The sequence below is a fragment of the Trichosurus vulpecula genome, chromosome 1 (assembly GCF_011100635.1).
Source record: "Trichosurus vulpecula isolate mTriVul1 chromosome 1, mTriVul1.pri, whole genome shotgun sequence".
Taxonomy (NCBI): domain Eukaryota; kingdom Metazoa; phylum Chordata; class Mammalia; order Diprotodontia; family Phalangeridae; genus Trichosurus; species Trichosurus vulpecula.
Window position 1 is genome coordinate 142,379,644 of NC_050573.1, and position 17,818 is coordinate 142,397,461.

General features: G+C 40.2%; 1 protein-coding gene across 1 annotated transcript in view; it reads right to left on the bottom strand.

Moving 5' to 3' along the window:
* The window catches only part of BAALC (BAALC binder of MAP3K1 and KLF4), a 110,456-nt gene that overhangs the window by 16,737 nt on the left and 75,901 nt on the right, over window positions 1-17,818 (bottom strand). The window contains 1 exon segment of the mRNA XM_036742319.1: window positions 16,119-16,288. Coding sequence (XP_036598214.1) covers window positions 16,119-16,288 — 170 coding nt within the window.

The window sequence follows — 17,818 nt, forward strand, 5'->3', positions numbered from 1 at the left end:
CAGTTTTTTGTCACCACAAAAAGAGCTGCCATAATCTTTCATCTATTTGGAATATACAGCAATAGTATATCTGGGTCAAAGAGTATGCAATGTTTAGTAGCTTTTTGTGCATGGTTCTAAATTGCTTTCCAGAATGATTGTACCTACTCACAACCCCACATCAATGTATCAAGGTGCCTGTTTTCCTGCATCCCCTCCAATAAATGTCATTTTCTTTTTTCCTCCTCCATATTTGCCAACCTGATGGATATGAGGTAGAACCTCAGAATTGCTTTAATTTGCATTTCTCTATTTGTTAATAATGTGAATCATTTTTTCATATAAGTATGGATAGTTTGTATTTCTTACTTGGAAAATGACCTTTTCATATCTTTGGACTTTTTATCTGTTGGGGAAAATGGCTCTTGTAAAATTTCAATCAGTTCCTTATATATCTTGGAAATGAGACCTTTATCAGAGAAACTTGCTACAGGATTCCCTTCTTCCCCAGTAATTGTTTCCCTTCAAATCTTAGCTGTATTGGATGTGCTTGTGCAAAACTTTTTAAAATTTTATGCACTCAAAATTATCTATTTTATCTTCTGTGATCCTTTCTATCCCTTGTCCGATCATTAACTTTCCCCCCATATATAGATCTGATGTGTAATTTCTTTCTTATTTCTCTAATTTGTGATCTGTTATATCTAGGGCATACATCCTTTTGGAACTTGTCTTGGTATAACTTGTGAGGGGTTGGTCTAAACCTATTTTCCATACTTATAGCCAAAATTCCTAGCAGCAGTAGCATAGGGTGAAGAGTCAAAAAGCGACTCCTTAACCCATTAGCTGAAGTCTTTTTCTTTATTGAAAATTCAATTCCTAGGTTTCTTTGCTTCTTTATTGGTCTCTAATGTGTTCTACTGTTCTAGCTCTATTTTTAACCAGTACCAAATTAAGAATGACCATTTTGTAGTATAGTTTGAAATTTGGTACTTTTAAACCCCCATCATTCTTACTCTTTTTTTCATTATTTCCTTGAGACTGTTGACCTTTTGTGGCTCCAGATAAATTTTGTTATTATTTTTTCTAGCTCTATAAAGTAATCATAGTTAGATTAGATAATTAGATTGGTGTGGCATTAAATAAATTATTTTAACTATAAATATCATTTTATTGTAGTGGTTCTGCCTATCCATGAGCAATTAATATTTCTCCAATCATTTAAGTATGTCTTTATTTCTGCAAAGAATGTTTTATAGCTTTTTTTATATAGCTCTTGTGTGTATCTTTTTTATACATTCTATAGTTATTTTAAATGGAATTTCTCTTCCTATCTCTCCCTGCTGGGGTTTCTTGGCATTATATGAAAATGCTAGTGATTCATGTGGATTTAATTTATATCCTGGAACTTTTCTGAATTTATTAATTGTTAAGGTCCTTTCCAAGTGGAGATCTATGATTTTGAGACTGAATTCCTTTAATTCTTTGTCTCTCGCTCCCATTTTTGCTCTCACCTTTTCTTTACTCGCATTCTAAGTCATAGTTACTTGCTACACATGTAGCAAATGCAGCTATGCATCTTTTCTTCCTGCTTTCTTGGTGACTTTCTTGTCTCAACTTGCCCATCTCTTCTCATTGATACTTTCTTCTGTGACCATCAACCTCAATTCACGAAAGTCCATTTAAATCATTAACTTTCTTTCTATCAATTAGCAATCTTGTCATCTAGCAGTGAGCAGGTTCCTGGAGGAATAGGATAATGGTGAGCAAGTTTTAATAAGGTAAGAGACAGAGAAAAAATAGGCACATGGGGATGTTGCTCATGACCTTTAACATACTGTATAAATATATGTCTCAAATCCTCAAATAAAACTATTGTAGTATGGGATTTGGGTCCTTGCTGCATGGAGGTAAATAGTATCTAGATGGCCTGGTGATGCTGCGGGGGGCGGGGGGCAGAATCATGGACTCCTAATGGACTCTTTGGATGGTGGTTGGACTGGATTATTTTGTGATTCTAAAGAAAAATAAGTTAGCGAGGAAGAAGAGAAAACAGTCATCAGCCAAGGAAGCAGTATGATGCAGTGGTGAAAAGCCTGGATTTGGAATTGGAGGACCTGGCTTCAAATTCTGACTTTTCCACTAACTCTGCTTCCTGTATGGTCTTGAGTGTGTAATTTAATCTTTCTAGGCCCCACTTTCCTTATCTGTAAAATGAAGGAGTTGATCTTAAGCCCCTTCTACCTTTAAATCTATAATACTAAGATTGTCCTGGAGGTTTGAGACTACGGTCCTGGGGACTAGAGAATAGTCTGGGTTCAGAGCTTACACTAAAGGGGAGGGAAAGAGAGAATGAAGAGAAAGTGTGATTCTAAGGGTCTAAGATGGAAGGACACCAACTGAGTGGATGAGGAAGATGGCTACTATTGATTCCAGATTCAACCAGCAGTCAGAAGGAATGTACCTGAGGCTCCAAGAGGAAATGACCAGAGCCTCAAAAACAGGTGAAAGGCCTTAGCTCAAACTGGAACTAGAAGATGGAAATAGGATTCAGAAGAACAATGACAGGAGTGAATAGAGGATTCTTTGGCCTAAAGGAAAGGAGCAAGAATCATCTTGAATGGATTGTTTCCTGCTTTCAACCTGCTCAAGCTGAGTCATGAATAGGACTGTACTTGTCTTTCGATCAGTCAATCAACTAGCATTTCTGTGTGCCAGGCACTATGTTAATGTGTCAGGGATACAAAGAAAGGTTAAAAACAGTTGAAATTTACTTCAACTGTCTACAATTCATTTGCTGACATCCCTTGATGAGATTCAGTACTTGAAATTTGTATTGTATAAATGATACTGCCTCTAGAGGAGGATTACAGCATCACAAAGGCAGCTAGGTGGTACAGTTGAAAGAGTGCTGCACCTGGAGTGAGAAAAACCTGAGTTCAAATCTTGTCTCAGACACTTACTAGCTGTGTGGCCCTGGGCAAGACACTTAATCTTCTCTGTGCCTCTGTTTCCTCATATGTAAAATGAGGATAATAATATCATCTACCTCCAAAGGGTGTTGTGAGGATCAAATGAAATGACATCTGTAAAGGACTTTTTCTATCTCAAAGTGCTATATAAATGCTAGCAATCATTATTATCTAGAGCTCTAAGGGACCCTGGAGCTTCCTTATTTTTGTTGTTGTTGTTCAGTTGTTTCAATCCAACTCTTTGTGACTTTGTGGTATTTTCTTGGCAAAGATACTGGATTACTTTGCCATTTCCTTCTCCAACACATTTGAAAGGTGAAGAACTGAGATAAACAAGGTTAAGCGACTTGCCCAGGGTCCCACAGCTGGTAAGTATCTGAAGCCAGATTTGACCTCAGGAAGAGGAATCTTCCAGATTCTAGGCCTAGTCCTCTATGCATGGCACCCCCTACCTTCCTTATTTTACTGAGGCATAAGAAAGTTAAATGACTTTCACAAGTTCACAGGTAACCAGTGTCACAGGTGATAGTCAAGCCTCTGTCATCTGATTTCCCTAGCTAGTGCATTTCCCCGAATCCCAGCATCTCAGGGTTGTAAAGAATCATAGAGATCATGCAGTCCAAACCCCTCCCTAGGTAGTAATCCACTCAAAAGAATCCCTGACAAATAATCATTAAGCCTCTGCTTAGACATCTACTCCCTCCTAAAGTTTCTCATTCTGGTTTTGGATAGCTATAACCTTAAGAAGTTTTTTTTTCCTTATATCAAGCCAAAAATTTGCCTTTCGGCAACTTCCACCCACTGTTCCTAATTCTTCCCTGTGGGGCCAAGCAGAACAAGTTTCTCTCTTCCACGTGACAGCCCTTCAAATATTTGAAGAAAGGAGCTTAGACAAGCATATCTACCATAGGGGAAAGTGGGGAGATGGAGAATGGGAGAAACGCCAATGGGTGCAGCAAGACACAGAATGAAAAGTTGAGGGAACCACCTTTGTCTGCTTTGTTATTTTGCTGAGGGCTTGATGAGAGAGCAAGAAAGTCATGTGAATCACATAGCTATTCTTCCACCTTCCAGAGTTCGGAAAAGGCAGGTGATGAGAAAGGAGCTGCTTTTGGCGCTTTGTGCCAAAGAAGGCAACCTCATCTAACACTACTGTAGGTTCCCGTGACCATCCTGGAATCACTGAAGTAACATCCTTACAGGTACCCACCCCATGCTTCACTCTCAGTCCTTCTAATCTATCCCTTAAACCACTGCTTGGTTAATCTTGTTCATAGTATAGATCTGGCCATATCATTCCACTGCTCCAAATTCTTCAGTAACTTCCTATTTTAGGGCAGAGAATGCCAAGGGAAGGCAAATAGCAGTACAAGACAGGTGTAACAGTCAAGCCACTGCCCATGAGTATTGGTGCTGGAGTTTGATTTGGCATGGTAGTACAAGAGCCAGCCTTTGGGTGTGGTTGTGAGGGGGGTAGGCCAAGAGTTGGTTTGAGCCACTATATGAAAGCAGAGCTTTAATCTTTCTTAACATTGTCTGACACGTATCTTATATACCTGTCATATGTGTTATTTTATAATTTTGTTATCTGCATGTGGGTTGTATTCCCTTAATAGACCACAAACTTCATGAAGGCAGAGGTTTCTATCTAAACATTGTATCTCTCCCAGTACTTAGATAAGTAGATGGGTGGAAGGATGGATGGATGGATGGATGGATGGATAGATAGATAGCACACTTACTATATGCCAAGCACTGTGTAAGGCACTGGGAATATAAATACAAGCCTCCAAAGAGCTTACATTCTAATGTGTGAAGGCAACACACGAAGAGGAGTTGAAAAGTGGGAGACAGGAGGAAGTGGAAGCAAAGATGGCAAAGTAGTCTTAAAAGTCATAAGCTAATCTAAGTTTGAAATGAGTATGACTGGTGTGGGCATTATTTAATCAATATTAGTTTGGAACCAGATTCAAAAGAGCTGAATCTGAGTCCAGGCCCTCCCTTGCAAATGGGTAACTGTGTCACTGTGGGCGATTCACTAACTGTCTCATTTTCCATACATACATATATATATATATACATATATACACATACGTATACATATATGTATACACACACATACATATACACATATACATATATATACATATATATGTTACATGAGTATTATAACTTGCATTCCCCAACTCATGGGATTACTGGGAAGAAAACACTTTGTAAACTATAAGGTAACATGTAACTATGTTATTGTTATACTGAGTTGAGGCTATATCGGGCAGCTAGGTGGAAGATAGAGAGCCAGGCTTGGAATCAGGAAGACTACTCTTCCTGAGCTCAAATCCAGCCTCAGACACTTATTAGCTGTGTGACCCTGGGCAAATCACGTAACGGCTTGCCTCAGTTTCCTCATCTGTAAGATAAACTGAAGAAGGAAATGGCAAACTACTCCAGTATCTTTGCCAAGAAAACCCCGAATGGGGTCATGAAAAGTCAGATACAACTGAAAATAGCCGAACAACAATGAGGCTACATCAGTTTCTTTGGGGTCTGGGATCCTAGGGAATAAATTAATTGCTTGAGGCTTTCACATGCATGATTGGCTTGATGTAAAGTTGGGAAACATAAAGTGTTTGACTTTGATGTTCTGGGATGCGGTGTCTGCAATGGGATTGTTGTTTTTACCCGCAGAAACTATCTAATCCAATCCCTTCATTTTACAGATGAAGGAACTGAAGCTCATGGAGGTTAAATGACTTAGCCAAGGTCTCATACAGATAATAAGTGTCAGAGGCAGAATTTTAACCCCAGATCCTCTGACTCGAGAAACTAGAACTGTTTCCACTATATTAAGCTATCTCCTGAATGGTGGTTTGTTCAGCAAGAAAGAAATATTGCTTTGTGTTCTGAACTCACATAAATCATTCATTCACTTTATTATTATCCAGTTGGGGTAAGTTATTTTTGTTTCTGGTTTTTTTTAATGTAGCTCTGGGAGAAAATGAACTAAAACATACATAGCCTACTCTGGTCTATAGGCACAGTACACCTGACAAAGATGGAGAGATGTGGGCTAGACGACAGTACAGTTAGACATATTTAGGGCTGGTAAAATGACTGCACCCACAGTAAAGTGACTGAGGAGTCAATATCACCCTGAAGTGACGTCTGGGGCAGTGGGATCATCCAGGGATTTTATTTTGACCAAAGAATATTGAATTGAATCTAATAAGATGAAGTTTAATGGGGATAAAGGCTTGCACTTTGGTTCAAAAAACTGACATCATAAACATGGGTGAAGGTGACATGATCAGACAGTAGTTTGTATGAAAAAGATTTGGAGGGTTTTAGAAGACAGCAAAGTCAGTGCGAGCCAGAATTGTCATATGGCAGCTAAAAGGGCTGTTTGAGATTGGGCTGCATTTTGCTGTTCTTGTTGTTTGGCCATTTTTCAGTCATGTCTGACTCTTCATGACCCCATTTGAGGTTTTATTGGAAAAGATTCTGGAGTAGCTTGCCATTTCCTTCTCCAGATCATTTTATAGATGAAGAAACTGAGGTAAACAGGGTGAAATGACTTGCCCAAAGTCACACTGCTAATAAGTGTCTGAGGCCAGATTGAACTCAGGAAGAGGAGTCCTCCTGACTCCAGGACCAGTACTCTATCCACTGTGCCACCTAGCTGCCCAATGCAGCCACCTGGACTGCATTAAGAGACATAGATTCCAGAATCAAGGAAGTAAAACTCCACTATCCTGTCCTTCTTAAATTGTGGTGCCACACCTAGGCACCACAATTTAAGAAGGACAGGTTGCAGAATGGCAAACAGAATAGTGAAGGGTCTCAAGCCCATGCCATGTGATGGTCAGTTTAAGGACCAAGGGATGTTTAACCTGGAAGTTAGAGGGTGTGGGACAGGAGATCTCTCTTTAAATATTTAAACAGTGGTGTCTAGTAGAAGAAAAATTAGTCTTATTCTTTTTAGACTCAGAGGGCAGAACTAGACATAATGAGTGGAAGTTGCATCAGCACAGATTTAGAATTCTGGGAAAACCTCTAATAGCTAGAGCTATCCAAAAGTAGGTTAGGCTGCTTCCAGAAGGTCATGGCTTCCTCCTTATTGGAAGTCTTCAAACAAAATCTTCAACCAGGATTATGACTTCTCAAGTGTTTGTTGTAGTGAGGATTCCTTTTCCATTGTGGATTGGACTAGATAGCCACTGAGAGCCATCAAACTCTCAAATTCTGTGCTTTGGTACAGATATTTGGTACATACACACACACACACACACACACACACACACACACATATGTTTTTATTCTCAAGAGATTCATGAATTCTTTCTATTGGTACTTTGTTTTCTGCATTCAAAAGTTCTGGATGGTTTTCTCACATTATTTCATGCATTATGATATTCAGGGTTTTTAACTTCTTGTGTTCTTCTGGGAGATCTATAATCTATAATCTTTAAAATGTTATTTATAAATCTTTAAAAGTGACTTACTTGACTTTTATGGAGATCATGTTTAAATGCATACATAAATACACATATTTATATACACACACAGATATATATGTGTGTGTATATATATATATATATATATATATATATATATATATATATATAAGATGGAGGCATAGATAGCATGCTTGTGAAATTTGCAAGTAACAGGAAGTTGGAAGGGATAGCTAACATTTCAGATGACAGAATCAGGATCCAAGAAAGATCTTGACAGGCTAGAATAATGGGGATTGCACAAATAAAGGCTAGGTGGGACAACAATTTGTCTGGAAAAATATCCGTAGGCTTTAGGGCACTGCAAACTCAAAATAAGTCAGTGGTATGATGTGGTAGTCACCAAAAACTAAAGCAATTTGGGCTGTTAATAAAACTGTAATAGTCATAAGCATGATAATAGCTAGCATTTATATAGTGCTTATAGGTTAAAAAAATATTATTTCATTTTACCCTCACAAGCCTGAGAGGTAAGTGCTATTATTGTCCTCACTTTATAGATGAGGAAACTGAGACAGACAGAGGGTAAGTGACTTGCCCAGGATCACACAGCTAGTATGTATCTGAGACAAGATTTGAGTTCAGGTCATCCTGACTCCCAGTCTACTGCTCTTTCCACCGTACTTCCTGGCTGCCTCTAAATCCTAGTGTCCTGGGAGGGAGTGGCCACCACACTTAGCCCTGGTCAGATCATAACTGGGGTACTGTATTATCTTTTTGGCTGCCATATTTTAGGAAGAACATTGAAAAATTGGAGCAGGTCCAAGGAAGGACAACCGGGATGATAGGAAGACTGGAGACTGTGCCCCAAGAAAATCAGCTGAAGGAACCAGAAATGTTTCACCTGGAGAAGGGAGGCCTAAAGATAATGAGTATTTTAAGAGCTATTATACTTACTTAGGACCATAGATTGAGAGATTCTAGAGGAGATTAAGTCCAACCCCATCATTCTCCAGAAGAAACTGAGTCACAGAAAAAAAGTAAGTGATTTTCTCAGTGTCACAGTGTGAGTGTTTATTCGAAGCAGTATTCGAACTCGTTTTTCCAGCTCCAAGTCTAGCACTCCATCCACTGCACCATTTAAGTGTTCCAAGCCAACCCCAGAGAGCAGAGCTAGAATTAATGGGGTAGAAAGTAAAGTGAAGCAGATTTAAACTCAATGTAAGAAAAAACACAATGGCTTGGGGAGAAAATGGAAGGAGAGAGAAAACTGGGAACATAATAAAGCCCACCACTTAGAGCTACCCGAAATTAGAACTGGCTGCCACCATAAGGTCCTGAGTTTTCCAATCACTGAAGGCTCTCTAGTGGAGCTTTTTTTGGTCTGGACTCATGATTTTAAAAAAAAAGTTGTATCATACTGAGGACATTGGAAAAGATTTATGGTAGGTGTGAGCAGGTTACAACATATAACCAATGGGAAACTTCTAAGAACAGGTGCAAAAGGTAACATTGAGGAAATATATGCTAGGAAGAGAAGTTGAGCTTCTGTGAATAAGGGATGGCAGGCAGATAGCCAGAGTGCTTCAATGGCACCCTTCTCATATCTGGAGAGATGGAGGAAGTCCTCTATAGCATGTTGGTGTTCACCTTGTGGCGGACTTTTGTAAGGACAAGGAGGAAAGTCATGCCTTTTGAACAGGCATGAATAAGTTGTGTTATGCATTGTCATTTGTGAGAATAGAATTTGGCTTTCTGGATCACTAGTTACAGTATATGGTTGAAAAAGATTTTAAATGAATATTAAAAATAAAGAAAAAGAAAAAATATGTATATTTAGTTTGTCCCTGAATGGCATTTTTATGAATTTTGCCCCTGAAAGAAACCTTATTAGACAACCCTTGCTGGGTCCAGCCCTTCAACCTGTGCCAGACCAAGTTTAAGGTCAAATCTTGTGAGCTGACCTAGTTATCCATAAATATAGTCTTCAATCTTCGAGCTTCTATGCCAGCCTTGGAACTTCTGATAGGACTGGTATCACGGGGAGATTCAGCAAGATGGAAGACAGCAATTTTTATCATTTACTTGAGTGTATTTAATTACCATTATTAGGAACGGGGAATGGTTTTGACCCCTTTTCTGCTTCCTTTTGTTTGTTGCTTCCTCCATTAGATTTCAAGCTCCTTGAGGGCAAGGACTATCTTTCTTTTTTCATATTTGTAGCCCCAGCACTTAACACAGTGCATGCCACATAGTAGTCACTTAATGCTTATTGACCACCAATTGAAAGAATAAATTTTTGTTAACCTATCTGTATAAAGTTAGACTCTCTCTCTCTCTCTCTCTCTCTCTCTCTCTCTCTCTCTGTGTGTGTGTGTGTGTGTGTGTGTGTGTGTGTGTGTCTCACATTTATGGTTTGGGGTTTGCTTTGTTTGTAAACTCACTTTCTGGCTCCTGGGAACCCTGAGAAATGATGGATAAGACATGTACAGACAGGTACTTTACTGCTCCACATGCTCCACCCTATCCTGCCGCACTGGAGATATTTAGGAGCAACTAATCCTACACATGAAGTAGTCTGGGCATGAGGTATGGCAGGAGCAGCTGTGGCATTCCAAGGGCCAGGGGACAATCACAGTAGCCATAAGCATACTTGCTAGGGAATAGTACAAGAAGTGAACACACTCCCTTCTTAATCAAAACATGAAGAGAAGCTGGAGAACTCTGCTACTAACTGGAATCTGGTAAATGTGCAGCTAGAACACTACTAATAAATAGACTCCACCCCAGCCTTGGTATGGCCAGCAGATGCCAGTTGGGGAGGGAGACCCAAGGGCCTGTGGCAACAGTGTGAATGGGGTCACTGTCAAGCTGGCTTTATGTATAGCTAGAGCAAGCCATTGATAAACTGAGGAGGTGCGGGCTGGGGTGGGTGTAATAAAGAAGTTTTTCCTTTTACCAGATGTGTGGGATAGTTTCACACTACTCCATAAAGATTGTATTTGGACTGTGGCTTAGACAGCCATATGAACCATTCAAGAAGACAGGCAGTGTGATGTATAGGAAATAGAGAACTGGCCTTGGAGTCAGAAAGATTGGGTTCGAGAGCTACTTTTGACTCACACTGGCTGTGTGACCCTGGAAAAGTACTTATTTTCTGAGTGCCCTAGGCAATGTTCTAATACCAAATGTGGCAGAACATTTACTGATCTGCTTTATTAGGACTTCCTCACTGGAGAGCTTCCTATACTGATATCCAAACAGATTCATGACCTCATTGACTTTCTCTGAAAATTTTAGCCCATGGGATCCTATTTATCTTTTGAACTGTTTGAAATCTATTTTCTCCCATGCTAGGGTGCGTATCAAGCTATGCCTAGATTGACTCTTCTATCACAAATTCTGAGATGGAATGGTCACTTACCTCCTCACCCCACCCCACCCCACCAAGAGGTCCATCATTTCAGCAACCACTTCCTCCTTGTTAGTGGGAATCTGATCCAGAGTAGAATTGTCCCTTGTGGACTCCTGTTAACATACAAAGCTACAGTACCCCCATTTTTACCTAGCCTGTTTCTTTAGAATTAGGCATGTGTATCCAAAAACATAGTCAAGTCATGAGTTTCATCCCACCAAATCTCAATGATGCCTGTAAGGTAAAAGTTATTTCCTTTGCACTAGGACTAGACTTGTTCCTAGACTTTAAACATTTTTTATTGATGTTAGAGGTCAGGGGTTTTGTTGCTGTTGTTGACCCTGAGGGTCTTCCCCTCCCAGCTTGATTTTTTTCTTTTTTCCTAATTAAAGGGGCCATCCCTTGACTCACTTCTTAAAGAGGCCTATTGACTGAATGGGTATTACTTCACTCTAAGTGAGTACATGAAAAGGCCTTAGCCTTAAAGGGCCAGGGTGCCCCATTGCATCCTGGATCATCTCCAGTCATCTTGATGAATATCTGGTCACTGGATCCAGATGGCTCTGGAGGAGAAAGTGAGGCTGGTGACCTTGCACAGCCCTCCCTCGTTCAAATCAAAGTCAACTGCAAGTCATTTCATCATTTCCCTGATGCCATGGTCCTCTTTGAAAACAAAGGACAAACACAACAACCTGAGTTGTTTTCAGTCATGTCCCACTTTTTATGACCCCTTTTGGGGGTTTTCTTGGCAAAGAAACTGGAGTGGTTTGCCATTTCCGTCCTTAGCTCATTTTCCACTTGAGGAAACTGAGGCAAACCAGGTTAAGTGACTTTCCCAGGGTTATACAGCTAGTAAGTGTCTAATGCAAGAGTTGAACTCAGTCTTCCTGATTCCAGTCCTGGCACTCTTATCTACTGTGCCATCTAGCTGCTCCAGGGACTTTTTTATCTTTGTCTCCTATGAATTTCTGGGTGACTCAGCTAATATTCTACTACATATTGATATTTATATAGCCTCACTCGGACCCTTAATGCCACAAGGCAATCCTTTTACACATCTCTAATTAACTTACTATCCCACTTAGCATAGCAGCTCTTCCAAACCTTTTCATCCTTCATCAAACCTTTCATAGCTCTCCTTCTCTCTATCACCTAAGCTAAGAATCTTGCCTGATATTTTACTGAAAAATTTGAGGCTATTTATCAAAAGCTCCTTCTTTTCCCCTTTTCCTCATCTCACATTGCCCAGATGCCTTCTGCCACAATCTTTCAAGTCCCCTGTCTCTTTACCCCTGTTCATGGAATGAGATGGTCTTTCTCCTAGACAAGGCTAATCCCTCTACATACACACGTGATCCCATTCCATTCTGTCTTCTCCAAGAGATTGTCTCCTCTGTCATTCCTGTTGTGTCACTTATCTTCAATCTTTCCCTGTCTACTAGCCATTTCCTTACTGCTTATACAAATGCCCATGTCTCCCACACCCTCAAAAAACTCTCATCTGATCCATCTCTATCAACCTCTATCTCTCCCGCATTTTGTGGCTAAACTCTTTGAAAAGGATGTACAATATTGGTGCCTGTCCTTCCTCTCTTCTCACACTCTTCTTAACTTTCTACAGCGCAGCTTCCACCCTCATTGTTCGACTAAAACTGATCTCCCCACAGTTACCGGTGATCTCTTAATTGACATATCCAATGGTCATTTCTCAATCCTCATCCTTCTTGACCTCTCTGAACATTATGCCTTTGACACTGTTTATTGCTGCCTTCTCCTTAATACTCTTTTTTCTTTGGGTTTTCATGATGTTGCTCTCTCTTGGTTTTCTTGTGACTGCTCCTCAGTCTCCTTTGCTGGATCTTCATCCAGGTAATGTCTGCTACCCACCCTGTGGGTGCCCATAGGACTCTGTCTTGAGCCCTCTTGTCTTCTCCCTCTAGACTATTTCACTTAGTGACCTCATCAGGACCTATGGATTCAATTATCCTCTATACCCATGATTCTCAAATCTACATATCCTAGCCTAACCTCTCTGCTGACCTCCTGTCTCACATCTCCAACTGTCTATCAGACATCTCAAATTGGATGTCCTGTTAGCATCTTAAACTCAACATGTCCACAACTGAATCAATCATCTTTCTCCCCAGACCCTCCCCCCTTCAAAACTTCCCTGTTGCTCTTGAGGGCACCACCATTCTTCCAGGCACCCAGGCTGTCCACCTAGGTGACTTGGCTGACACTGTCTCTCCCTCTAAATCCAATCTGTTTCTAGGGTCTGTTGATTTTACCTTCACAACTCCTCTGAATATGCTTGCTCCTCTCCTCTGACATTGCCACCACCTTTATCACCTCATGACTAGCAATAGCCTGTGGGTTGATCTGTCTGCCACAAGGCTTTCTCTACTCTAGTCCATCCTCCACTCAATTGTCAATAATTTTCCTAAAGGGCAGGTATGGTCATGTAACTCTCCTGCCCCCTCACCCCCAACTCAATAAATTCCAGTGGCTCTCTGTCACTTCCAGGATCAAATATAAAATTTACATTCAAAGCCTTTCATAAGCTGTCCCACAACTACCTTTTCCTCTATACTTTATTCCCACATATACTCTGTGATCCAGTGACATTGGCTTCTTACCTTCCTTTGAACTAGATGTTTTCCCTCCTGACAATTATCTCTGGCTGTCCCCCATGTTTGGAATTCTTTTCTCCCTCATCTCAGTCTCTTAAGAGGTTTCCCTAGTGTCCTTCAAGTTCCAGCTAAAATCCTACCTTCTCCAGGAAGCCTTTCCCAATCCCTCTTAATTCTAGTACCTCCTCTCGGTTGGTTATTTCCTATTCATCCTCTGTTTTGCATACTTATATATAGTTGTTTGCATGTTGTCTTCCCTCTTAGATTGTGAGTTCCTCAAGAACAGGGACTTTGACCCTTCTTTGTATCCCTAGTACTTAGCACAGAACTTAACCTATAATAGGTATTTAATACTTACCTATTGACTGATTGTTTTTTCTTCTTTGTAGCTATTCTTTATAACAAAGGTTCTTAATTTGGGGTCCACACAAGAGGTTTGTGTATAAATTTCAGAGGGTGCAAGAACTTAGATGGGAAAAAGTTACATCTTCATTTCAATATAATTGGTTTCCTTTTTAATCTTAAGTATTTTGTTTTATATATTTAAAAGTGTTAGTCTGAGAAAGGGTTCATAGGTTTACCCAGCCTGCTGAAAGGGTCCACAATACACAAAAAGGTTGGAAACTCCTGTTTGTAGTATCTTACTTGAGGGACATGCATAAAGTCATCTTCCTCCCCTGCCTTTTTTAATTTAATGCTCTTTTGGTTAGATTGGGAATATATCTGACATATACATTTTTATAATCCTTTTTTAAGTGTTCTCCATCTCTGGCCAGGTATCTGTCAACCATATACTGCAACCTAGTGATCCAGAAATCCAAATTCTGTTCTCACAAATGACAATGCATAACACAACCTATTCCTGCCTGTTCAAAAGATATGACTTTCATCCTTGTCCTACACAAGTCCACCACTACGTGAACACCAACATGTTATAGAGGTCTTCTTCCATTTCTGATATCAGAAGGGTACCATTGAAGCACTCTGGCTATCTGCCTGCCATCTCTTATTCACAGAAGCCCAACTTCTCTTCCTAGCATATATTTCCTCAGTGTTACCTTTTGCACCTGTTCTTGGAAGTTTCTTTGGTTATATGTTGTAACCAGCTCACACCTACCATAAATCTTTTCCACTGTCCTCAATATGATACAGATTTTTTTATAATCATGAGTCCAGATCAAAAAAGCTGAAAAGAGACATATTTATTTTGGTTCATATTTATATGTATATTCCTTCCCCCTCTGGGCTACTTCTCCAACTTTTACTTACACTGACATTTGGAACCCCAGAGGAGGGCTAGTAATTCAGGTTCTAAGGGTATCCTTTGGGTACCCACTCCTATTGGGAGTCCAGAAACCTGGTGATAACTCTGCTACTAAGTTCATGACTTTGGGAAAATTACATGATCTTTCCAGTTCTTAATTGCCTTATCTGTAGAGTGGCTTTCCTTCCAGCATTAATGATCTATGACTCCTAGGAGAGGAAGAGTTCTGAATAGGAAAGAGGATGGCACTAAAAGCCAACTTTGTTGAATCCTTGAACTTTTGGCCAGAGGAGTGAATGTAAAAAGACCTATATGTCTCAAAGTAAACTGGAATATAAAATAGGGACAAGATTTAGGAGAATGGACTGGATATAGTACATGATTTCCCATGTGAAAAAGAAAGAAGGCAGCACCAGGGGCTGGGAAGTCATGTGATAGCACCCTATCCATCCTAGAAGCACAGAGACTAGACTAAGCACTCAGGTAAAGAACTCCTTCATGCCCTTCAGGGTTCAAGGAATGTTACATTGAAGTAATAGGGTCACCTCTGTAGGATCACAGATTTAGAAATACAAGGTATCTCTAAGGTTATTCTCATGCAAACCCCTTATTTGATGGATGAAGAAGCTGAGGCACAGAGAAATTGAGTGACTTGCCTAAAATAACACAGTAGTAAGTGGATTTTAACCTAGGGCCTATGACTAAAATCAAGGTTCTTTCCACTAAACCTCCTTCATGCTCATCAAAAACATTTCTGCTTTCTCCGTTCTCCCCTCCTTCATTCTATCCTCATCATTTTCACCACCCTTTCCCACTGACACCAGAACCAAGCTACAGCCTGAATCTGATTGCTAGTCATAGTAAGTATAGAATTCCTGAGGTTGAAAGTGAAGGCAGAAAATATGCTTCTTAAACAAAACTACAATTCAACCAGACTCCATTATCCTTTAGAATGAAGACCCAACTTCATTGATTCAAGACAAATAGTACTCTTGGAAGAAGTCTTTTGTTTTTCTGGATACTAAATAAAACATAATTTTCTCTGGTAAGTGGCACTCAAATTCTTACATGGTGAGATGCTTAATTTCAGTAGCCACAAATAATAATAACTGATATATACATATAGGTATATAAATGTATGTGTGTGTATAAAATATCGTTTGGATTTTGCAACAGTTTTATGAGGTAGTTACAATAGATATTATTATCCCTATTTTACAGACAGGGAAATTGAAGCTCAGAGAGTTTAGGTGACTTGTCCCTGGTTGCATGGCTAGCAAGTGTCAGAGGTAGGATTTGAACCTTCTTATCTCTGGGTCCAGTGCTTTTTCCACTGTACCATTTAGGGCACAGCCAGCAGTAATTTTCTTGGCTTTGAATTTAGTCACATTGTTACCTTCCTACCTCTGCAGTCTGAAAACCATCCTGTTTCTGGCTGAAAGTACCCGCATTGTGACCTGGGGGGCTGGTACACTGAGTGCCACAGGTGGTAGTCTTCTCAGGGTTCATGATTCCACTTGCTGATCAAGACAGGGGGACATAGGTCTAAGGTGATAGTCCATCTTCCAACATGCCTGAGGGAAGGGAGCACAGCATGGAATCTTGGGACTGAATGTGGCGCTCACTGCCAATGGGCAGAGTTCTCCCTTGATTTGTTGGGAATATAACTGAGGAAAAACAAACAAACTCCTTTCCCAGCGTGTTGGGAAATCCTTGTGGTTGGTAAAGAGTTATGGAGGCATCAGATAAGAGGTGCTATGTAAAGAGAAAGTGATTATTGTATAAGCTTTATTTACTGTGAAGTAAGAACCCAGAAACACAAAGTATCAGCTACTCTACAAGATTCCTCAGCAGGTACTTTGATGAAGCAAACCTTACTAAACAAGTAATCACAGTGCTCCTTCTTGGGCCAAAGACACATGGTTAGGAAGTAAACCGATGGTGCAGATGTCACAACTTAAAATGCAACACACCTTTTGTAAACATCTGATAAACTCTTGACAATGACTGTTGTTGGAAATAGTATCACAGAATCTAAAAACTGGAAAGGACTTTAGAGATCACTTAGTCCACTCACCTCATTTTACCTTAGAGAAAACTGAGATACAGGACACTTAAGTGAGTTGCCCATGTTGCACAATAAGTCAGAGTCAGAATGGGGACAAGACCTCAGTTCTCCTGCAGGGTGGTTTATCTCATACCATGCTGCCTCCCAAAGAATTCTGCCGCTCAGATTATAAAGATACCCTATGGGTCAGGTTAGGCATTTTCAGTCATGTCTAACTCTTTGTGACCCTCTTTGGGGTTTTCTTCGCAAAGAGTAGGTTGCCATATTGTTCTTCAGACCATTTTACAGATGATGAATTGAGGCAAACATCCACTCCTTAAAATTTTGTTTGGCAAGCCCCCACCAATGTGCTTTTCCTTAATAGTCAGCCACTTAGCGTAATTAACTCTTGGCAAAATCATTTATAAAATCTTATAATTTTTAAAAGTAGCTATGAAATATTGCCTCCATAAGCCTGGTGTACAGTGTCCCACAAATATACCCAATGTCCATGAGAAGAGTAGGCAGACACAAACATAAAGTACAAGGATAGTAAGGCACATTCATGAGGAACATGTGACCAAGACTACTAACTTCTCCATTACTGTTGGACTTTTAAGTACTTCCTCTCTTGTGGAGTCTTCTTCACAAAGCCACCCATTGGGCTTGGTGTCTCTTCTGGAGGGGCTGCTCCGCTGGATTTCAAGGGTCAGTTCTCCTCTATAGCTTGACTCTTGATTGCTGAGACTACCTCTCACTTGAGTCCAGAGTTGGCCTTCTTTTTCACTGGTAGATGACTCATTCTTCAATGTTGTATCCTCCCCCTAGTGATTAACATTCTGTATCCCTATATCTCTAGAATATAGCTCTGCTCCCTCACCTATGCCTTGAATTATGCCTTGAATGATACTTCAGTGGTATCTAGGTGGTGTAGTAGATAGAGCACCAGCCCTGGGGTCAGGAGGACCTGAGTTCAAAATTGACCTGGGCAAGTGATCCTGGGCAAGTCACTTAACCCCAATTGCCTTGACAAAAAAAAAAATACTTCACCTGCTGC